This window comes from Theropithecus gelada, chromosome 1 (genome assembly GCF_003255815.1).
Source record: "Theropithecus gelada isolate Dixy chromosome 1, Tgel_1.0, whole genome shotgun sequence".
Classification (NCBI taxonomy): Eukaryota; Metazoa; Chordata; class Mammalia; order Primates; family Cercopithecidae; genus Theropithecus; species Theropithecus gelada.
Window position 1 is genome coordinate 82,753,126 of NC_037668.1, and position 23,605 is coordinate 82,776,730.

General features: G+C 45.2%; 1 protein-coding gene across 1 annotated transcript in view; it reads left to right on the forward strand.

The window, feature by feature from the left end:
- The window catches only part of LEXM (lymphocyte expansion molecule), a 32,955-nt gene extending 16,478 nt beyond the window's left edge, over window positions 1-16,477 (forward strand). The window contains exon 10 of the mRNA XM_025365843.1: window positions 16,014-16,477. Coding sequence (XP_025221628.1) covers window positions 16,014-16,086 — 73 coding nt within the window. The 3' untranslated portion in view covers window positions 16,087-16,477. The remainder of the gene's footprint in view (window positions 1-16,013) is intronic.
- The last annotated feature ends 7,128 nt before the right edge of the window (window positions 16,478-23,605 follow it).

Consider the following 23,605-nt stretch of genomic DNA (forward strand, 5'->3'; position numbering starts at 1 on the left):
TTTCATCATGTTTCCCAGACTGATCTTGAACTCCTGGGCTCAAGTGATCCACCCACTTCAGTCTTCCAAAGTGCTGGGATTCCAGGTATGAGACACTATGCCTGGCCTCTTTCTTAATTTATTCCTTGACCCCCAAGTGGTCTTTCAGGAACATGTTGTTTAATTCCCATTTATTTGTACAATTTCCAAAGTTCCTCTTGTTATTGATTTCTAGTTTTATTTTATTGTGGTCTGAGGAGATACTTGGTATGATTTTGATTTTTAAAAATTTGTTGTGACTTGTTTCATGGCCTAACATATGGTCTATCCTGGAGAATGTTCCATGTGTTGATGAGAAGACTGTGTATTCTGTAGCTGTTGGATGAAATGTTCTGCAAATGTCTGTTAGGTCCATTTGGTCTATAGTGTAGATTAAGTCTCATATTTTTTGGTTGACTCTGTCGGATAATCTTTCCAGTGTTGAAAGTGGGGTCTTGTCTACAGCTATTATTGTATTGAGGTCTATCTCTCTCTTTAGTTCTAATATTATTTGCCTTATATATCTAAGTGCTCTGGTGTTGGTACATATATATTTACTATTGTTATATTCTTTTGATAAATTGATCACTTTATCATTACATAATGACTTTCTTTGTCTCTTTTTATTTATTTATTTTTTACTTAAGGTCTATTTTGCCTGATATAAGTACAGCTACTCCTGCACTATTTTGGTTTCCATTTTTGTGCAATATTTTTTCCATCCCACCACTTCCAATCTATGTGTGTCTTATCAGGTGAAGTGAATTTCTTGTAGGCAGCAGATAGTTGTCTTCTAGACAGCAGTCAGCCTATATCTTTTAATTGGGAAATCTAAATCACTTACATTCAAAGTTGTTATTGATAAGCGAGAACTTACTCCTGTCATTTTGTTGTTTTCTGATTGTTTTATATATCTTTTGTTCCTTTCTTCTTCTTTTATTGTTTACTTTTACAATTTGGTGGGTTTTTGCAGTGATAATGTTAGACTACTTTCTCTTTCTCATTTGTGTATTTGCTCTACCAGAGAGTTTAATACTTTTGTATGTTTTCATGATTGTAGATGTTGTTCTTTCCCTTCCAGATGTGGGACTCTCTTAACCTTTTCTTGTAGGACCAGTCTAGTGGTGAATAATTCCCTGTTTTTGCTTGTGCTGCAAATAATTTATTTTGCCTTCATTTTTGAATGATAGCTTTGCTGGGTATAGTGTTTGTGGTTGGCAGTTTTTTTGTTTGTTTCTTTTGTTTTTTTCCTTTCAGTACTTTGAATAATCATTCTATGCTCTCCTGGCTTGTAAGATTTCTGCTGTTTTGGATTTCTTTTTTTTTTTTTTTTAAAGACAAGGTCTCACTCTGTCACTCAGGCTGGAGTGTAGTCATGCAATCATGGCTCAGTGCAGCTTCGACCTCCCAGGCTCAAGCAATCCTCCCACCTCAGCCTCCCAAGTAGCTGGGAGCATAGGCATGTGCCACTATGCCTAGATATATATTTTTTTTACTTTTTAGTTTTTGTAGAGATGGGGTCTGACTGTGTTGCCTAGGCAGGTCTTGAACTCCTGAGCTCGAGCAATCCTCCTGTCTCGGCCTCCCAAAGTGTTGGGATTACAGGCGTGAACCACTATGCCTGACCAGTCTTTGACTTTTGACAGTTGGACGGTAATGTATCTTGGAGAAGGCCCTTTTGATTGTATCTATTTGGGGTTCTGTGGGCTTCCAGTATCTGGATGTCTATATCTTTTGCAAGACTTGGGATGTTTTCAGCTATTATTTCATTAAATAGGTTTTCTATGTCTTTTCCAATCTCTTTTCCTTCTGGAACTCTCAAAATTAGAATATTTTATTCCATTGTGGTGTTCTGTTACATATACTTTCTTTATCTTGTAAATTTTTTTCTTCTTTTTTCTGTCTGACTAGATTATTTCAAGATGCCTGTCTTCAAGTTCAAAAATTCTTTCTTCTGCTTGACGTAGTGTATTGTTGAAGTTCTTGATTGTATTTTTAATTTCCTGTATTGAATTGTTCAGTTCTAGGATTTCTGTTTGGTTCCTTTTTAGTGATATCTTTTTGTTGAATATCATTCAGATCATCAATTATTTTCCTGGACTTCTTTGTATTTTTTATCTGTTTTCTCTTATATCTCATTGATTTTTAAAATATCATTATTTTGAATTATTTTTCAGGCATTTCATAGATTTCCTTTTGTTTGGGATCTGTTACTGGAGAAATATTGTATTCCTTGGAGGTATGATGTTTCCTTGCTTGTTCATGTTTCTTGTGTCCCTGTGTTCATATGTGTGCATCTAGTATAACAGTCACTGTTTCCAACTTTATGACTGTCTTTTACAGGGAATTACTTTTACCTGTAGATGTATATATAGTGTTGGTTGGGTACAGTACTTTGGCTTTGATTCTGTGTGGATGCAGTAATGTAGTTTCTGTATGATTTCTTCAGCTATAATCAGCATCAGTGGTGTCTTTGGGTTTCTTAGTGGCTTAGGCTGTGGTTGTTAGGAGAGGCTATGGCAAGACTTTGCTGGGGGTGGGGGTGCCAGGTGGGCTAGTCCTCAGGGACCAGTGGTGGCACAGTGGGCTGGGTATGTCAGTCCTTGGGCCCCTAGTTAACATATGTGAGTGCTGACAGAGGCAGGTCTGGGTGGGCTGGTCCTCAGGCCTCCAGGTGGTGTGTTTGGGTGCTGGTGTTGGCAGTGGTGGCCTGAGCCAGTGGGTCCTTGGGCCCCTGGGTGATATGCATGGCATCGGTGGTGACAGTAGTGGCAATGGGCCACACTTCTACTCTAGCCCCTTCGTGGTTCATGTGGGTGCCAGCAGTGGCAGTGGTGGGCAAGAGGGGCCAGTCCCAGGCTCCCGGGTGGTGTGTGTGTGCCAGCAGTGGTGATGGCAGGCTGAGTAGGCAGGTCCCTGGGCCCCTGGGAGATGCATGCATGGGCAGTGGGTAGGTGCATTAGTCTACCCCAAGGTCCCTGGACAACATGCACAAGCCCTGGTTGCAGTGGCTACAGGTAGAGTGGGCCTCTCTAAGGGCTCCCTGACAGTGTACATGGGCTCTGGCAGTGGCTAGTGGGGTGGGTGGATCCTTAGGCCCCAAGATGGCACATTTGGGCACCACAGTTCAGGTAGGGTGGGCCTGTCCTCAGGCCCTGGAACAGTGTGCAGGTGTGCAGCAGCTCTCCCACTGGAAGAGGTAGGGTTGCTGTTAGTGGCAGTGGTTCCAGGCAGCTAGCTGTCAGGCTCTGGGGAGCACAAACTTCAGCTTTCTTTGCCCCAGGTCAGCTTATTTAGTGCACTGCCCTGCCCATTCCCCAGGGTGTAGGACACTGCATGGGCTAGAATGCTGGGGACCTGTCCACACTGCTGGGTCCAGCTGGCATTGGAACACTGCAGCTCTCTGAGTGGACATGAGGGGATGTCAGCAGGGCCCCAGGGATTTGGAGATACAGGATCTGTAGGGCTCCAGAGCAGGATGTAGACTGGTGGGGACTGGGCTTTCAAAATGGTGCTGTGTTGCAACTGCTTGGGTATCAGGGGACAGGTGGGACCAGTGCAAACTCCCTCTTGGGAACAATGCTGTCACATGGACCCCCAGAAGTTCCCTGTATTAGTCTCAGGGCCTGCAAGGCCTGAGGGCTCTCCTGTGGGTAGGATTGCAGGAGCCTGTGGGGGGAATGTGGACCACGGGGGATCTCTTGCTCACCCTTTCTCCACACTGGGGACTTTTTCCTGGCTCTGAGCTGATCCCGGCCAGGCCAGCTGCTCCACTTCCTTCTCCTTCCATGCCTCGGAAGTTCTATGCTGAATTCCATGTTCTCTCATTTGCTATATGCAACGTGTGGTTATCTGCTAGCTCTTTTGGTCCTTCTTTGTGGAGGAGGCCAGTGCTCGGCACCTCTAGTCAGCCATCTTGAAGCCCCTCTCCTGTTGGTCTATGTTTAAAAAATTCCTTTATACTTTTAACGGGTTGCAGGAGGAAGTAGAGATAAATGCATATATTCATCTGCCTTGTTCAATGGTAAATCATATGAAATGAAACACTTTTGGGGTGCAAAAGCATTTTCTTCCCCTTTCTAGTCAAGGTAGTTAGCCTTATTTTAGGGGTGTTAAAACCAGGACCAGAGAGGGGAAAAGAGGAGGACAACTTGCCTAAAGTCACACAGTTGGTGAGTGACAGAGCTGGCACTAGAATCTGGTCCTTCCCCTTCATGGGCAATGTCCTTTTATCAACACCCATGTGAGGATTTGGGGGTGCTAGGGCAAGTACCATGCCCAGACTCCTGCAGGGCCACTCCTCCCAGCTGCTCTTTTGCAAAGTCCAGTCTATATGCTGTTTGCTTAGCAAAAGACTCTAAGGAAGGGAAGGGTGCCCCATCCCCACAGGACCTCCCCCGGACATCTGTGTTCTCCCTCTGGACATCTGTCTTTCTCCTGTGTTCAGCATCTTCCTTCACCACTGTTAACACATCCAACACTCAGGCCTGTGAGAATTACAGGATTTCCAACCCTGGCTTAGAATTCCATGTCTGCCACTTAGCTGTGTGACTTGGGGCAAGTTGCTCGGAGAAGACTTCCCTCATCTGAAAAATGAGGGTAAACTAATAATCACCTTCAGAATCCATTATGAGGACTGAATGAATGACACAGGTGAATGTACACTGCCCCTGTTGATGCTGTTTTGGAGGCATGTTGCACATGCTAGCTTCCTTTTCCCTTAGCAGCTGCTCCTGCCTTGGCAGAATTCCGTTGTGCTTATTTATATAACGAAAAAGTTCTTTGCAGAGGCTTAAAATGCACGACATCCAGAAAGAGAAACACAATTACTTAAATCACCCTCTGTTGCCAAAGACCCAAGCAAAAACCTCTAGTAAGATAGAGATTTTTATATAGAGACTGGGGGAGAAATAGCAGGTCCTTTGAGGCTTGAGGAGGATGAGGGCTTTGAAAGAGGCCAAAAACATTGAGTAACTAGACGTTTCTCAATGAAGTCAAGAACAAGATGGGGATGCTTGTGTCATTGGCATTATTTAACATTGTTTTGGAGGTTGTAGCAAAAGCAATAAGACAGGAAAAATAAATAAGAAATAGAAAACTTTGGTAAGGAAGAGCAACGTTATTACAATTGATAATGATATGTGTGTTTACTAAAAAATTCCAAGATAGTTAATTTTAAAACTGTAAAGCTAAGGCAAAGACAGGCAACAAGTGTATAAATGAATATTTTCCTCTTATACTGCAGCCATAACAAATGGAAAATTAATTGAGGCAAAAAAAGGATCCCATCCTTTCTTTTAGACAGGGTCTTGCTCTGCCACCCAGGGCTGCAGTGGCACGATCATGGCTCATTGTAACCTCCACCTCCCAGGCTCAATAGACCATCCTGCCTCAGCCTCCTGAGTAACTGGGACTACAGGCATGTGCCACCACACCTGGCTAATTTTTCTATTTTTTGTAGAGAGATGGGGTGTCACTGTGTCGCCCAGGCTGGTCTCAAACTCCTGGGCTCAAGTGATCCTCCTGCCTTGGCCTCCCAGAGTGTTGGGATTACAGGTGAGCCACTGTACCTGGCCAATATCCCATTCTTTTCTTTCTTTCTTTTCTTCCTTTTTTTTTTATTTTATTTTTGAGGGTTCTTTTTACTAAGATCCCATTCTTGTTAGCAACACAAATGATAAAATACATTTGGGATAAACTTAATTTGGTATATTTAAGGCATAAATGAAGAAAAATAGAAATCTTCATTAACAGATGTTAAAGAATGCCTGAATAACTGGATGAAAAGACATGATATTGGAAAAATATTAAATCTTCCCAGTGATGTCCACATCTTAAGTCAAATCCTAAAGAGGTTGATGGGGCCAGAGGGGGAAACTGGATAAATTGATTATAAGCTTCATCTGAAAGAGTAAGATACATATAAATATATTTTAAGATAGAGGAATAATGATCCCACTTTAAAATCCATTGACATATGTGTAGATAGCATAATATGGAGGACTAAGCACCACACTGTTGGCCATGATTATGTGTGGAGGGCAGGGTTACCAGATTCTTTCATATTCTATCTTGTTGAAATGTTTGAGTTTTTCAAAATAAGCATATATTGTTTTATAATCAGAAAAAATGGTACAAATCAGGACAAGAGTGCATGAGATAAACTACACAGAATATGAGTTCCCCTTTTAGATCCATCTCCAACCAAGAGTTACCCTTTGTCTTCCAGACCTCAGTTTTCCCATCTGTAAAAACAGAAGAATTTATACCCCAGGGGACCTGGTGAGGCCTAAGTCTTATGAATGCTGCCAAACTGAAGCCAACCAGCAGGTCCCCATGGGTGTCAGACTGTTAGGCTGGGGCGTGATTCTCTCTGAGGCTCAAGTTCAGCATTGTCCATGAAGCCCTTGCTCTACTTGGGCTCCTGGCTCAGGAGAATTATGCCAGGAGGCCCAGAAGATCGATCACAGGTGTGAAGGATTTCTTTATGCACTTTTTCACTGACTGATTCATTTGAAAAACCTACCCTGTGCTTGGTTCTGTCCTGAGCGCGTCTGAGCTACTGATTGTTTTCAGGTGACCGGAAATAGTCTGCCATTCCCTCACTGAAAATTTCATTTTTGCATTCATATTTTTAAGTTTTAAGAGTTATTTTTTGTTTTCTGAATGTTCCTTTGATAACAATATGCTCTGGTTTCATGAAGGCAGTGCTTTCTCATCTTTCGAAGATATTAAGACAAATATCTTCAAAAGATTAAAGATTAATATCTTCTTTTTGAAGATATTAAGACTATTTGCTTGACATTGTCCCCATTTTTTTCCAAATCTCATTTTTCTGTATGTTCATTTTGGCCTCAGTCTTCCGTATCAGAGGTTTTTCCTCGAATGTCTGGTGATCCTTGGCGCTGCATCCCTGTCCAACTGTAAATCCTTCTGAAGGCTCTGAGGTACTTGTTGATTATGGACTCCACCACAGAATGATCAAGCTGGGTGTTTTCACTGGGTGAACTCCCAATGTCACTACTGTTAGAGCTTTCCTCTTGGACTTGGCCAGAGCAAGCTTCTCTGCGGGGTGTAAGCTTGGCTGTCCAAGCTCTAGAATCTAAGTTGAAGGGAAGAGGCTACAGTTCTCAATATTTAGTGATTAAACTTCTATTTAATTCCCTGTTTGTTTGTTTGTTTGTTTGTTTGTTTTGAGACAGAGTTTTGTTCTTGTTGCCCAGGATGGAGTGCAATGGCACGATCTCAGCTCACAACAACCTTTGCTTCCTGGGTTCAAGTGATTCTCCTGCCTCAGCCTCCTGAGTAGCTGGGGTTACAGGCATGTGCCACCATGCCCGGCTAATTTGGTATTTTTAGTAGAGACAGAGTTTCTCCATGTTGGTCAGGCTGGTCTCGAACTCCTGACCTCAGGTGATCTGCCTGCCTTGGCCTCCCAAAGTGCTGGAATTACAGGCATGAGCCACCGTGCCCAGCCCAATTCCCTGTTTTAAATATGGTACTCATGATTTCAACTATGTCTGGTGCCATCCTGAACAGAGAATCTGTCTCCAGAGAATAAATCTCCAATCTTCTGCCAGGCTAAATGAAGGGCACTCATCTGGCTGCAGACAGTGCGGAAGAGAAACTGATATTATACAGATTATCAAACGGATATTATACAGATCGATCCCTGTTTTCGCTTTCATCTTCATTCCCACTTCCAGAGGTACCTGGTACCTTAGTCTTTTGGAGTCGAGGGATTCTTAGCTTTACCTTCTACTGATTTGGGTTTTAGCTTTCTTAGGTCTACTAGGTTAGTCACCATTCTTCCATCTGCTTTTCAACTTCCGAAATATTTTTTGTTCCTGCTGCTGCTTCTATTCTTTTTGCCCTTGTGGGTATATGCCTTAACATTTTTATTCCTTTACTTTGTTTTAGTGAGGTTTCAGGAGGGAGAGAGGTTAATATACCCATCCAATCCATGAAAAGTGTGGTGAAATTTCTGGGTTTCAAAGGTAAAATAAAAATCTTGCTAGTATCATATCTAAAATGACACTGAACCTGCAGTCTAAATAAAAGACAATCAGGCATATTTCATACTTCTCTTCTGAAACATAAATGATAGAAAACACTGTTTATATAATTCTCAAGGAAAAGAATTGGGACTATGTAGAGTCCTCTATGTAGCCAACCAGTCATTCATGTGCAAAGCAAATGAGAGATGCACAAATTTTGGAATGTATATGAAATGCATGTTTTCTGAAAATATTACTGAAGGACATACTCCAGTCAAATGAAAAATGAATTAACATGGAGAGCTTAAGAAAGGGGAAGACATGGCCGGGTGCAGTGGCTCATGCCTGTAATCCCAGCACTTTGAGAGGCTGAGGCGGGTGAATCACCTGAGGTCAGGAGTTTGAGACCAGCCTGGCCAACATGGTGAAACCTCATCTCTACTAAAAATGCAAAAATTAGCCAGGCGTGGTGCTGCATGCCTGTAATCCCAGCTACTCAGGAGGCTGAGGCAGGAGAATCACTTGAATCTGGGAGGCAGAGGGTGCAGTGAGCCAAGATTGTGCCATTGCACTCCAGCCTGGGTGACAAGAGCGAAACTCCATCTCAAAAAAAAAAAAAAAAAAAAGAAAGAAAGAAAGGGGAAGACTTGCATGTAAAAATACATCTGGCTATGATATATCAGGTAAATGTAACCAACGACGAGAAGGAAGAGTAGTAATACAAACACTAAGCAAAATAGAATTCAAGGCAAAAATGGTAAGTGGAATAAAGATGAGTATTTAATCATGGTAAACAATAAAATTCATGAAGAAATTATAATAACCATGATTTTTTTTTTTTTTTTTGACACAGGGTTAGGCTAGAGGCTGGAGTGCAGTGGCACAATCATGGCTCACTGCAGCCTTGACCTCCCAGGCTCAAGCAATCCTCCCACCTCAGCCTTCCAAGTAGCTGGGACTACAGCATGTGCCACCACGCCCAGCTAATTTTGTATTTTTTGTAGATGAGGTTTCACCATGTGGCATCATGATGGTGCTCAAAAAGTTTCAGATTTTGGAGCATTTGGATTTTGGATTTTCAGATAAGGGAAGCTCAACCTGTACCACTAATGTTTTACTCTTTTTGCTTTATGACCTATCTTTCTACCTGTCTATCCATCTGTTAATTATCTTTCAGTTTTAATAAAGTTTAAAGGAAATGGCAGCCATGAGTACACCTTCTCCTAAATGCTCCAGCATGTATACTGCATTTTTGGTATTTGAAGCTAAAAGGCATATTCTTTGTCTAGAAATCTGAAATGGAAATCATAAATGTCTATTCTCTGTAATGATAGTAATACATTTTTATATTCTTGGACTATCTTTAAAATGGACAAAGTGATGGGGTTTTCTGTTGTTGTTGTTTTTGTTTTGCTTTGTTTTTTCTTTTTTTAGACAGAGGCTTGCCCTGTCACCCAGGCTGGAGTGCAATGGCGCGATCTTGGCTCACTGCAGCCTTGACCTCCTGGGCTCAAGCACTTCTCCCACCTCAGGCTTCCAAGTAGCTGGAACTACAGGTGCGTGCCACCACGCCCAGCTAATTTTGTAATTTTTGTACAGGAGGTTTCGCCATGTTGACAGGCTGTTCTCAAACTCCTGGCCTCGAGTGATCTGCCCGTCTCGGCCTCCCAAAGTCCTGGGATTACAGGCATGAGCCACTGTGCCTGGTCGGACAAAGTGATTTTGTATGTACTTATTGCATACAATAGCTTTAAAGGGTAGAGATTACTTTCAATGCTTTTCAGTTGAGAGTATCGAAGTTTGAAGAGAAAAAGTGATTTTCCAAAGTCACTGTTAGTAAACGGCATTGATGCATATATTTCTCAAAAATTGATGGTGCACCTACTGTGTGCCAGGCACCTTGCTGGTTCCTAGGACACTGCAGAAGAGAACCAGGCAGCAGTCTGGTCCAGAGTGGCTCCAGCTTCATGGGGAGGGCACTCACCCACCTCCCCAGAGCTACAGGGCAGCCTGAGAAGGATGAGGGCAGGTGGAGCCCAGGACTTCTTTCTCTCTGTCCAGAACACTTTGCCCACTCTTTCCCCCGAAGCTTTCTGGAAGATGAGAGCAGAAGGGAAGGCTCTTTGAACCCAGGGAAGCTGAGGCATGGTTGGCCTTCACCATGACCCATCTTCCTGCCCTTACTCCACCTGACCTTATTTGATCACTCTCCTTTTACCCTTTGTGCATGCTGTTTTGGTGAGAGATTTGGAAGTTTGGGTAGGAAAGAGGGACTCAGGAAGTTCAGCATGTGGAGTCCAATCCTTCTCCCCTCAACCCCCTCTGCACGTTTACTCTGGGACACGGAAGTCAGTTGGTTGCCATTCAGACTGTGTGGCACCAGGGGAAACTCGGCTTCGCTCCAAGAGAAGGCATTTGGGAGAGGGCCCTACTTTTTCATTTCTCCTTCCTTCCCTCTCTCCCTTCCCCCCTCCCTCCCCCACTTTCCTTCCTTCCTTCCTTCCTTCCTGCCTGCCTGCCTGCCTTCCCTCTGTCCCCCTCTCTCTCCTTATTCCTCTCTGTATTTCTGGTGGAGGTGGATGGGGTAGAAACTTGAGCATATTTCAGGGCTGATGGGCAGGGAAGGAGTGGGAGATTCCTTGTGAGGTGGTGGAACATGCTCTTTGCTTGGGCTGGAGGGGTGATCACCCTGAGCACAGGGAGAAACGTTGGCCTTGGATGGGGGTAGGGGGTGGGGGAGAAAAAGGGTTGATGATTTAATTGAATTTAGTGGATATTTGCTAGGGGTCAGAACATAGAAGGTCTCAGGCAAACGGTGCAGAGGGGAAGGATTGATTTAGCATCAGGTACATGAAGGAGGGCTCAGCCAGGTGCCATGAGCATGTGGGCATGTCTACCCTGAAAGGTGGCCTGGAGAGATGGAGGATATTCCAGGCAGCCAGTCTGGGTGTGAGGGGTAAACGAGTCTGGCCTGATCAGGGATGGCTGAGCAGCGGGAGGGTGGGCTGTGGCAGGGGATACGGAAGAACAAAGCCAGGTGGATCAGGTGGGGTGGGATCAGCCGAGTCTTGATGGAGGAGTCTGGTGTCTTTGCTGATGAATACCTGCAAATCAAGCAGCCAGTAAGTGTTCTTCAAAGTGCAGTTGACGTGGGAGGAAATCTTTGGAAAACGCCACTTGGAAGGTGTAATGTTGGGATGGGACTCGCCTTTGCCTTCTCATATCTGAATTAACAGTTGCTCAGGTAGGAAACCTTTAGGGGGTTATAAAATATTACAGTAGACCCCCCAGAAATGTGTCCTATATTGAGGTAGGGGACTGCGGTTCTGTTGTTTACAAGCCATGTGCTATTGACAAGTCCTGTGACCTTCCTGTTGCATATTTTGTTCCCTAAATGACGTCAGCATTTATAGCCCATGTCCCCATAGGTAGCCTGGACTCCGCTCTGTGTCATCTGCTTGATGGCCTTCAGATCAGCATGGACTTTTCACCCTGACATGGCCCATTTGAGGCTCCAACAAGTTGGTGGACATCGGGAGAGGTTGCAGGTTAAAGTCTGCACTTTGGCATCTCTTAGCTGTGTGACCCTGGGCTACTAAGCACAACTCTCTTTTCTTAGCTGTAGAATGGGCACAATGAAGCCTGTCTCACAGGCCAGGGTCTATGTGGAAGACTTGCCATCCAACTCTTTCCCCATAGCCCAGCACCACACAGCAGGGCACTGCTGGCATGTGGGAGGGGTGAGGTGCCTCTTCTTCATGGTGCCAGATTCTCCTGCCCAGTGGCAGGACGGTTAGCATTCCAGGTGCCTGCCCACTGGTTGGGGAGTAGTGGTCTCCAGTCTTTGGGAAGACCCCAAAACCCTCCTGCATGTTTTCATTGCCCCCAAGGGGGAAAATGCCACCCCCAATTTAGCTGATTCAATTCAGGATACATTTACTGAGCACGAAGAACGTGCAAGGAAGTCTGCTGGGATCACCCTTGAAGGGGTCTGTGTGTAATGGTTGGAAGGAGCAGAGGCCTGGGAGGCAGAACAGACTTTCTGTCCCTAATCTATGCAGATCATTTCATCTTTTTCTGGCATCGAGTATACATTTGTACTGGATACCTATGTTTAAGGCTATGGCTGTTTTTCCAAATTGCTTATAGTTGAGGATAGACTGTATTGGAGTGGGAAAGAAGAAATACTATGGGAGTTCAGAGGAGGCAAATATTACATTGAATTTGGAGCTGTCCAAGCAGGGAGGGCCGCCTGGAAGAAGTGGCATTTGATCTGGTTCTGAAAAGCTGGATAAGAGTTGGGCTTGGAAAGGGGTAACAACCGTTAATCAAAGGTTGACTGAGTGCCAGGCACTGTACTCAGCTCTGTATAAACATCTCTCATCCGGGAGTAGTGGTTCATGCACGCAATCCCAGCACTTTGGGAGGCTGAGGCAGGCAGATCACCTGAGGAGTTCAAGACCAGCCTGGCCAACATGGTGAAAGCACGTCTTCACTAAAAATACAAGAATTAGCCGGGTGCGGTGGCAGGTGCCTGTAGTCTCAACTACTCAGGAGGCTGAGGCAGGAGAATCGCTTGAACCCAGCAGTGGAAATTGCAGTGAGCTGAGATCCCGCCACTGTACTCCAGCCTAGGCAACAGAATGAGACTCCATCTCAATTAAAAAAAAAATCATCTCTCATGGGCATCACAAAGCCCTGTGAGGTATGTAATAACTGCCTTTATTATATAGATGAGGATGAGGAAACTGAGTAACTTTCCCAGAGCCACAGCGAGTTACTGACTATAGCAGTTAGCTATTGCTACATAACAAACCACCCAGAAATTCAGTGGCTTAAAACAATAGCCATTTGTTATTGTTCATGAGTCTATGGGTTGGCTGGGGGCTGGCTGGTCTGGGATAGTCTTGGATGGAACAACTAGACTCTCTTCTACACAGACTCCAGCCTTCAGCAGTGCAGCCCAGGCTTGCCTCTATGAAGGAGGCTGGGGTTTGAGAGAGGAAGTGTGCAAGGCCTTTTGCAGCCCAGCCACACCATTATTTCTACCACATTCTGTTGGCCAAAGCAAGTTCATGGCCAGCCCAGATTCAAGCAGGGCGGGGGTGCGTGGAGAGTAGACTCCACCTCTTGATAGGAGAGGCTGCAATCGCATTGGAAAGGCCACCAATACAAGGAGCTTTGGAGGCCTGGGCCATTTTTGCTCTCTGTCTAGCACAGTCACAAAATAGGATTGGGTCTCTGGTCCATCTGGCTCCAAGCTGTGTTGTTTCTTCAAGGGTTTTCTTCTTCCAGGGAGGAGAAAAATATTTAGGACAGAGGGAAGAGCATGAGTGAAGGAAAGGAAGCAAAAAGTTCAGGACATACCTGGGCAATACTAAATGGCCCATTTTGAATGATGTGTGGGGTGTGTAGAGGGGAATAGTGGATAATAAGGCAGGAGAGGTGGTTCGGTCAGTCCTTAGAGGGCTGGAATGCATAGCTAAGCTGCTTGGACTTTATCTTGTATGTGAGAAGCCACATAATTTTTTTAAAGTTGAATTTATTTATTTTATTTATTTATTATTTTTTTCGAGACAGAGTTTTATTTTGCTCTGTTGCTCAGGCTGGAGTGCAATGGCGTGATCTCGGCTCACTCCAACCTCTGCCTCCTGGGTTCAAGCAATTCTTTTGCCTCAGCCTCCTGAGTAGCTGGGATTACACCTCCCACCACGCCTGGCTAACTTTTGTATTTGTAATAGAGATGGGGTTTCGTCATGTTGGCCAGGCTGGTCTCAAACTCTTGACCTCAGGTGATCCACCTGCCTTGGCCTCCCAAAGTGCTAGGATTACAGGCATGAGCCACTGTGCCCAGCCTAAAGTTGAACTTATTATAGTATAACTCACATGCAGTAAAATTCATTCTCTTTAGGTATACAACTCTATGAGGTTTTTTTGTTGTTTTTTGAGATAGTGTCAACACTCTGTCACCCAAGCTAGAGCGCAGTGGCATGAACATGACTTATGGCAGCCTCAACCTTCTGGGCTCAAGCAATCCTCCCACCTCAGCTTCCCAAGTACTGGGACTATAGGTGTGCACCACTGCACCCAGGTAATTTTTAAATTTTTTGTAGAGATGTGCTTTTGCCATTCTGCCCAGGCTGTTCTTGAACACCTGAGCTCAAGCAATCCACCCACCTCAGCCTCCCAGAGTGCTGGGACTACAGGCATGAGCCACCACACCCAGCCCAATTCTACGAATTTTGACAAATGCATGTAGTTGTCATACATATCGCCTCAGGCAAGATGTAGAATATTCCTATCCCCCTTATGCTATCTGTAGTCAGTCTACTCCTCCTACTGCCATCCCTGGCAACTCTGTCATCCCTGGAGTTTTGCCTTTTCCAGAATGTCATATAAATGGAATCATCTGTATGTAGAATTTTGTATCTTTTTCTTTCATGTTACACAGTGCTCTTGAGATTCAGCCATGCTGTTGTTGTGTGTATCCATAGTTCTTTCCTTTTTAATGCTGAGTTGGATCGCACTGTATGGTTGCGACACAGTTTGTTTATCCATTCCTAAGTTGAGGGACATTTGGATTGTTTACAGTTTGGGGAATTTTTAATAAAGCTGCTACAGTTACATACAGGTCTTCACATAGACATACGTTTCTATATCTCTCTGGTAAATATCTAGGAGTAGGATTTCTAGGTCATTTGGTGGGTGTGTGTATAACTTTGTAAGAAGCTGTTGAACTATCTTGAAATGGCTGGTCCATATTGCACTCCCACCAGCAATGCATGAGGGGTCTAAGGGTTCTGCATCCTTGTCAGCACTTGGTATTGTCAGGGTATTTTCTTTTCTAATTTAAGCCATTCTAATAGTATATTTCATTATGGTTTGAATTTGCATTTCTCCAGTGACAAGATGTTGAGGATCTTTTCATATGCGTCCTCTGATGTCTTCTTTTGGTGAAGTGTTTTCAAATCTTTTGCACATTTTAAACAAATGGGTTGCTTGGTTTCTTATACTCAGCTTTGAGTTCCTTAGATATTCTAAGCATAAGACCTTTATCAGATATGTGTTTTGCAAATATTTTTTCCCAGATATCCAGAAGGATTTTAATGGGAAGTAATTCTTGTGTTTAATAAACATACTTATGGCATTATGGACTGTTGCGGGGATAGAGACAAGGAGGCTGCCTCAATGGTAGAGATGAGAAATGAGGCATGGGGCCGGGCCAGGGGCCGTGAACATGGTGAGGAATGGTGAGACAGGAGGCGTGGAGACCCACTGGATGGTGGGAAAGACCTTTCTTACCCTGGTGAGTCCTCCCTCCTTTGACAAATATTTGTTAAGCACAGGTAATGATCTAGGCATAGGGGAAATACCAATGAAGAAGTCCAAGTCCTGCATTCATGGAGTTCACATCTTGTTGGGGAGGACAGACAACAAACAGATATATCAAGTGTGTAACATACGGGCTGGCGGATGCTGTTTGATACACACAGCAAGGGGTTCTTATGGAAGTGCCATCTTCCAAAGGGCTCATGGGATGGGAGGTTGAGTCCTCCCGGTTTCCACTCATGGGAAAGAACTGGAGCAGTGGAGGGAAAGTGGGACTGAGGTCAGGGCTTACATTCTGGCCCTGATGCTGGCCTTCAGGTGACCTCAGGGAAGTTCCCTTCTCTCTCTGGTCCTTGTTCTTCCTCTCAGGGTTGGGTCAGATAATCTTCCAGGCACTATAATTTTGTACCTGAAGTTCTTACAAGCCAACTTGGGTGCTTTAATGAGCTGAACTGGGTATGAATCGCTGGAATCCCATCCTTAGAATCAGGCTGTTTTGTTGAGAAGGTCTAGAGGTCATCAATTTTGGCCTCTCACCAATGTAGGATCTCCTATGAAGCAGAACCAACAGGTACCTGTTCATCCCCTATGGGTGTCCCTCCAGGGATGAGGAGCCCACTCCCTTCCAAGGGATCACTTCCATTTTTAATTTTTTCTGTCTTTTTAAAGGGAAAGGATCACACCATTTACTAAGGGGAAGTGCCCTCCAACTGTGGATCACAATTCAGATCCTACTTCTTAAAGCCACATGTGAAGGACAGCCCGCAGTGACTGGAGAGCCCAAAGGTCTGAAGACAAATCTGGGGGTGAGAGCATGGGTGTGGGAGTGGGGTGTCTTAGAGAAAGGACACATGGGCCTGGGAGAAGGGAGAGATGTATGGGGATCACCTTTGCTGGAGCTGCATACCTGAAGGTCACAGTGTCTTCCAGGACAGCTGGGGACAGGTATCTTTTGTTGCAGGAGATCAATTATCCTGAGAACTCAACTCAGTCAGTGACATGAACATGGGGGCCAGAGAGCAGATGGACTGAAGGGATGGGACGTGGTTGACACTCGTGTGACCCTTTCTATTCTAAAGCCAGAGTGCTTGGCCCCTTGTTTATTAAAGTTCAGAAAGTGGTGGGAGAGTGTAGCATGTATTACACGGCAATTCTAGGACTCTCCAGGAACACCCCATTGCCATCCCAGGATGCTTCTGGAAGCTTAGCAGGGCCTCACTGATGAGGAAACTGCTGACCTCAGGCAATGTCCATCCATGGAGAACATCAGCTTCACCCCTGAGTCAGCCCTTGTGGGTACCCTTCCCTTACTGTTTTATGTCATTGAGAATCGGGGAGCAGGTTGTCCCTAGAGGAGACTGGCATACCACAGCTTCGTCCACAAAGCTCACATGATAAAAAATACTTGAAACACTTTCTTCAGTGTGCGAGTGTCTTACAAAAAGCACTTATTCACCGGTGTCAAAACAAATGTTTTTGAAGAAGTAAAGCTGTCTTTATTCACCTTGCCAAGGTATTGCAGATGACCAGCTTCCCACGCCCAGTAGCTGATCCTCAGAACCTGGTTGCCACACGACTGTCTACGTTTGATGCCCACTTATTGTTATGTTACTTGTGGTCCATGTTGCAAGAGGGTGCTGAAGGCATACAACCTGGAGGTTGAGTGGGAAAAAATTGCTACCCTCCTAAGCAACCAGAGAGGTGCTAGAACCTGATGTTGCTTTTTAAAGATTTATGTGCTGGAGTGTTCAACCCAATCACCCACAGGACCACGTCTAGAAACGGAACTGGAATTCAGTGGTTATGAAACATTTATTATTTTTGGGGGCTGAGGAGCTCTTTTTTTCTTTTTTTCGCAAACAGAAGCTTTTAGGGGAAGTCCAATATATAACAAACATGTAGCCACTTTGAATCAAGCTGGGTGAGGCCAGGAGTCCAGCCCTCGGGGCCAGCCCCTGTGCCCTCTTTCCCTGGGATTGTTAGGAACCAGGCCACACAGTAGGAGGTGAGCAGTGGGTGAGCGCCGCCTCCCGTCAGATCAGCGGCGGCATTAGATTCTCACAGGAGCCGAACCCTATTGTGAACTGCACATGTGAGGGATCTAGGTTGCACGCTCCTTATGAGAATATAACTAATGCCTGATGATATGAGGTGGAACAGGTTCATCCTGAAACCATCCTCCCCCGCCACCCCGCCCTACCCTGGTCTGTGGAAAAATTGTCTTCCATGAAACCAGTTCCTGGTGCTAAAAAGGCTGGGGGCCGCTGTAATAAAGGACTTATATCCAGAATATATGTGAGTTCATATGTATCTCAGTAATAAGAAACAACAAAATAAAAAATGTATAAAAGATGTAACAGACACTTTACCAAGAAGATATATGTATAGCAAATAAGTACATGAAAATAAACTCAATGTCATTAGGCATTAAGGAAATGCAAATTAAAACCACAATGAGATAGTACTACCCACCTATTAGGATGGCTAAAATTGAAAAGACTGACCATACCAAGTGTTGGTGAGGATGTGGAACTTTTGTATACTGCTGGTGGAAATGTAAAATGGTACAATTATCTTAGTTCATGTAGAAGATGTTAGCATCAGGCCGGATGTGGTGGCTTGCACCTGTAAACCCAGCACTTTGGGAGGCCACGGTGGGCAAATCACCTGAGGTCAGGATTTTGAGGTCAGCCTGGCCAACATGCAAAACCCTGCCTCTACTAAAAATACAAAAACGTTAGCAGAGCGTGGTGGTGGGCGCCTATAGTCCCAGCTACCCGGGAGGCTGAGACAGGAGAATTGCTTGAACCCGGGAGGCAGAGGTTGCAGTGAGCTGAGATCGTGCCATTGCACTCCAGCCTGGGCAACAGAGCGAGACTCCATCTCAAAAAAAAAAAGATGTTAACATCAGGGGAAGGTGAGTGAGAGGGACTGCTGTACTACCATTGCAACGTTTCTGTAGAATAAATTGCAAATAAAAATAAAAAGCAATTAAACAAGTTAAAATATATGCAATAAAACTTTTAAAGAGACTGTTTACCTTACAAAACAAGTACATTTGTTCAAATATCTCTATCAGCTATTATATTACAGACAGTCACTGTCACTGTAGAGAAGGTCAGCAAGGCCAGGTGCGGCAGCTCATGCCTGTAATCCCAGCACTTTGGGCGGCCAAGGCGGGCAGATTACCTGAGGTCAGGGGTTCGAGACCAGCCTGGCCAATATGGTGAAATCCCGTCTCTACTAAAAATACAAAAAAAAAAAAAAAAAAAAATTAGCCAGGCGTGGTAGCAGACACTTGTAATCCCAGCTACTCGGGAGGCTGAAGTAGGAGAATTGCTTAAACCTGGGAAGTGGAGGTTGCAGTGAGCAGAGATCAAGCCACTACACTCCAGCCTGGTCAATAGAGCAAGACTCTGTGTCAAAAAAACAAACAAACAAAAAAACAACAAAAAAGGTCAGTAAATTTGTGACGCTTGCCTTTTTATAAGAGAAACCTGTGTAACAACTTTATTTATTTATTTATTGAGACAGGTCTTGCTGTGTCCAGCCCAGGCTGGGGTACAGTGGCGTCATCATGGCTAACTATAGCCTCAACCTCCTGGTCGAGGAGCTCAAGCGATGCTCACATCTCTAAGCCTCTCAAGTAGCTGGGACTATAGGCTGCACCACCACACCTGGCTAATGTTTTTGTTGTTTTAGAGATAGCATCTTGCTATGTTGCCTAGCTTGGTCTGGAATTCCTGGGCTCAAGCTGTTTTCCCACTTTGGCCTCCTAAAGTGCTAGGATTATAGGCGTGAATCACCAAGCCTGGCCACAAGTCTTTTTTTGTTTTTTTTGAGACAAAGTCTTGCTCTGTAGCCCAGGCTTGAGTGTAGTGGTGGGATCTCAGCTCACTGTAACCTCTGCCTCCCAGGTTCTAGCTATTCTCATGCCTCAACCCCACAAGCAGCTGGGACTACAGGCATGAGCCACGATGACCGATTATGTTTGTATTTTTAGTAGAGATGGGGTTTTGACTGGTCTCGAACTCCTGGCCTCAAGTGATCTACCAGCCTTGGCCTCCCAAAGTGCTGGGATTACAGGTGTGAGCCACTGCATCTGGCCCCTGGCCACAACTTTAAATTAGGCAATTCTTTAATATTTTGCCATGAGATAATAATGAGTTCATGTGTGTTACAAAAGTAATGTGTGCTGGGGAGGGACATTCATCTATAATGGAGCAAAAGGCTCTCTGGCTGCCAGAGCCGGCTGTGCTGCCTATGGAGGGCTAGAAGTGCCAGGGACTCCATACCCCTCTGGAGCTACCCCCACTAAGGGAAGTTGGTTATAAATACCAGCTCCCTCACCCCTTGTGGGATGTACCTTTGAAACGCATGTTTTACATTGGTTTCCAGTTTTCCGAGTGCAGTTACACCGTAGTGGCCACCACTGGTAACCTGCTTGAGAATGAACCCATTATTGGCCGTCATCCCTTCCCTACTCCCCTGCTGGTGTTTACTTCACCTCCCAAATAAACTGCTTGCACTCAAATCTTTGTCTTAGGGTTGGCTTCTAGGGAAACCCAAACCAAGACAAACATTTTTTCAGGCATTCCAATGGATCATCCTGTTACACCCAGGGCTTGGGAACCTCATTTGGTGACCACCGCTCTGCTCTGTGATAGTAACTCCATCTGTCTGTCCAGGCTCTCCTCGCACACCCCCAAGACAGCCCTTCTCAGTGCAGGGCAGCTATGATTGTAAAAGGGTCCTTTGGATGTTGAGCTGAAATCTGGCTTGTTGTGACCCTTGCCCTCCTGCCTGGGCAGGGCCATAAGAGGACATGGAGTTCTGCAGGTTGTTAAGTGGGCTCTGCTGGGGCCTCCAGCAATCCCTGGGGAAGGAGGGCATGAGGGCGTGGCCACAAGGGCTGGACTCCTGGCCCCACCCAGCTTGACTCAAAGTAGCTCCATGTTTGTTATATATATATCGGACTTTCTCTAAAAGGTTTTGTTTGGAGAAAAAAGCTCCACAGCCAAAAATGAAATGAATAAATATTTAATAACCACCAGATTCTAGTTCCATCTCTTGAAATGGTCCTGCAGGTGACTGGGTTGAACCCTCTAGCACATACAACTTAAAAAAGTTTAACAGCAGGTTCTAGCACCTCCCTGGTTGCTCAGGAGGATAGTGATCTCTCCCACTCCAGTGTGAGATGCTGCCAGGTTGTGGGAAGCCCTGAGCAGACCAAAAATAGCCTTTTACAAGCCATGCCACCAGACTGAACATCCAGGTTCTTACTATGCCTTCAGCACCACCTTGCAACATGGACCACAGGTAACGCAACAATGAGTGGGTGTCACACATAGGCAGTCCTGCTGCAACCAGGTTCTGAAGAACAGCTAGTAGGCATGGGCAGCTGGTCATCTGCAATGTCCTGGCAAGGTGAAGCACGGCTGGCATAGCTGCTCACTTCCCACAGGAGGAATAAGTTCACATAGGTTGCATGGCGTGGTTGCTTTAGTAAACATTAATAGAATGGGACTTCATTTGCTGTGTTAGGTTCTTATCAATACCTAAGAGTGATGGTTCTGACCATTGTGAACGCTGTACCATGCTGTTTTTGGCTTTTTACCTTGATTTCACAACATCCCTCAGCACACCAGCCAGGCCAGCTCTGGGAAGCTCCCTTTGTTCAAAGTTCAGGTCCTGCCATCCTCATCGCTGTTGGCTGCTCGATGCCTGCCCTGGGCCTGAGCAGGCCCAGGTCCCTCTCTGGCCCTGCCATAGTCTTTTGGCCCTGAAGGCAGTTTCACCTTCTCCAACTTGATCCTTGGAGCTCCTCCTTCTCAGAAGCAGTTTACACCTGTTCCCAGGTTCAGCTGATCCACTCCCTCTTCCTGGACCTGCTGCAGCATTAGCCAGGGAATGAGGGTTCACCAATAATGAGAATGATTAACAAGGGAGTGGGGGATGATCACAGAGATGCCTAAGGTTCAGAAGCCTGAGAGGCAAATGTACTGAGGCCAGAGCCAGGGCACAGGAACCACCTTTCCTGCTAAGCTTGGATTTGGAGGGCTCAATATGGGAGGTCTCTATTAAGTGGTGTGTTGGTAAATGTGTCTCTCAAAACAAAACAAAGCCCTCCTATGATAGTTAATTCTATGTGCCAATTTCACAGGGCTATGGGGTGCCCAGACATGTGACTAAATATTACTTTGGGTATGTCTGTGAGGGTGTTTCTGGATGAGATTAACATTGAATCAGACTGAGCAAAGCAGGCTGCCCTTCCTAAAGCAGGTGGGCCTCATCCAATCAACTGAAGACACGAGCAGAACAAAAGGACTGAATGAGGGGAAACTCCTCCTGCCTGAGTGCTTAAGCTGGGACATCAGGCTTTTCCTGCCTTCAGACCTGAACTGAAAAGTGGGCTCTTCTTGGGTCTTGGGCCTACCAGCTTTTGGACTGGAACTTACACCATTAGCTCTCCTGGTTCTCGGCCCTTTGGACTCAAACTGGAACTACATCATTGGCTTTCCTGGGTATCTAGCTTGCCTACTGTAGATCTTGGGACTTCTTAGCCTCCATAATCACATGAACCAATACTTTATAAGTCTGTTTCTCTGTCTCTGCATGTGTCTGCCTTTCTATAGTCATGTGATACATAACATTTTGATCAATGATAGACTGCATATACAATGGTGGACCCATAAGATTATAATGCCATATTTTTACTGTACCATTTCTATATTTAGATATACAAATACTTACCATTGTGTTATAATTGCTTATAGTATTCAGTACTGTACCATGTTGTACAGGTCTGTAGCCTAGGAGCAATAAGCTATCCCATATAGCTAGGTGTGTAGTAGGCTGTACCATTTAGGTTTGTGTAACTACACTGTGTGATATTCACACAATAATGAAATCACCTAATGATGTATTTCTTAGAACTTATCCTTGTTGTTAAGGGATGTGTGCCTGTGTGTGTGTATCTCCTATTGGTTCTGTTTCTCTGAAGAACACTGATTGATAGAATAAGTCCTGATTTGTAGCGCTGCTAATTTCTGTGGTGTAAATGCTCCCCCTGTGGGTGATTTCAGGTTGCCAATGTCCATGGAAGTGGAAGGAGATACGCATCATAGCCCTTGTAAGCTGGTACAAGCCATATCCAGCACACCACTGACCCCCTCCCACAAACACCTTTCTCACTCCTCCCCCAGGGGGATCAGACTTCAGGTCTGCCAGTGGGGTAACTAGAAGTTCCACGGATACGCATGTGAGTTCTCTTCTACTTTCAGCTTCCATGAGGTCACGTAGTGAACAGATTGTTGACACCCTCCTGTAAGGAGGTTGGTAAACCAAGCCAAGGCCCCTCAGGTGGCCCTCTTGCTTCTCATAGGTCTTGATGCCAGGTTCATGGCTTGAGGCTTGTAAGGCAGCTGCTGCTAAGATTCAGATTTGGAACTGGGAACAGCAACATACAGATTGTCCAGTCTAGAGCCTAAGCTCAGCAAACCAAGGAGCTCTGGGTTGGGCTCTCAGGCACCAGCCCAGATAATGCTTTATTGATTGACTGATTGATTGACTGATTGAGACAGGGTCTTGCTCTGTGTCACCCCAGCTGGAGTGCAGTAGCATGATCATAGCTCACTTCAGCCTCAAGTTTCTGAGCTGAAGCAATCCTCCTGCCTCAGCCTCCAGAGTAGCTGGGCCTACAGATACCTGCCACCATCCTTAGCTAATTTTTAGACAGGGTCTCACTATGTTGCTCAGCTTGGTCTTGAATTTCTGGCCACAAGCGCTTCTCCTGCAGTGACTCAGGAATCCAGGTTCCTTCTGACATAAGACTGTCCAACCACCTACGGCCTGGTTGTCATTTGCACTGAGTGAAGGGAAGGGGGGAGCCAGGAGACCTCATACAGGTTTTTATGACTTCTGTTTACATTCCACTGGAAAACTCTTAACACAAGGACACAACTGGTTGTAAGGAAGGCTGGGAAAGGTAGTCTAGCTATGTGTCCAAAGAACGGACGAATGCATTTTAGTGGACAGCTAGTGGGTCCACCAGTTTGTAGATGAGGACAATAGTCTCAACAGGATTAACTTGCTAAGATTAATTGGTCACAACCAAGTGATAAAGCCAGGCCTCCACCCTAACAGAGCCACCATCATCTCACTTGGACTGCAGTGGGGGCCTTCTCACTGGTCTGCTTGCCACCCTGCACAGAGAGGGATCCTTTCAACACTTACTCCAGTCACACTCTGACAGTGATAGA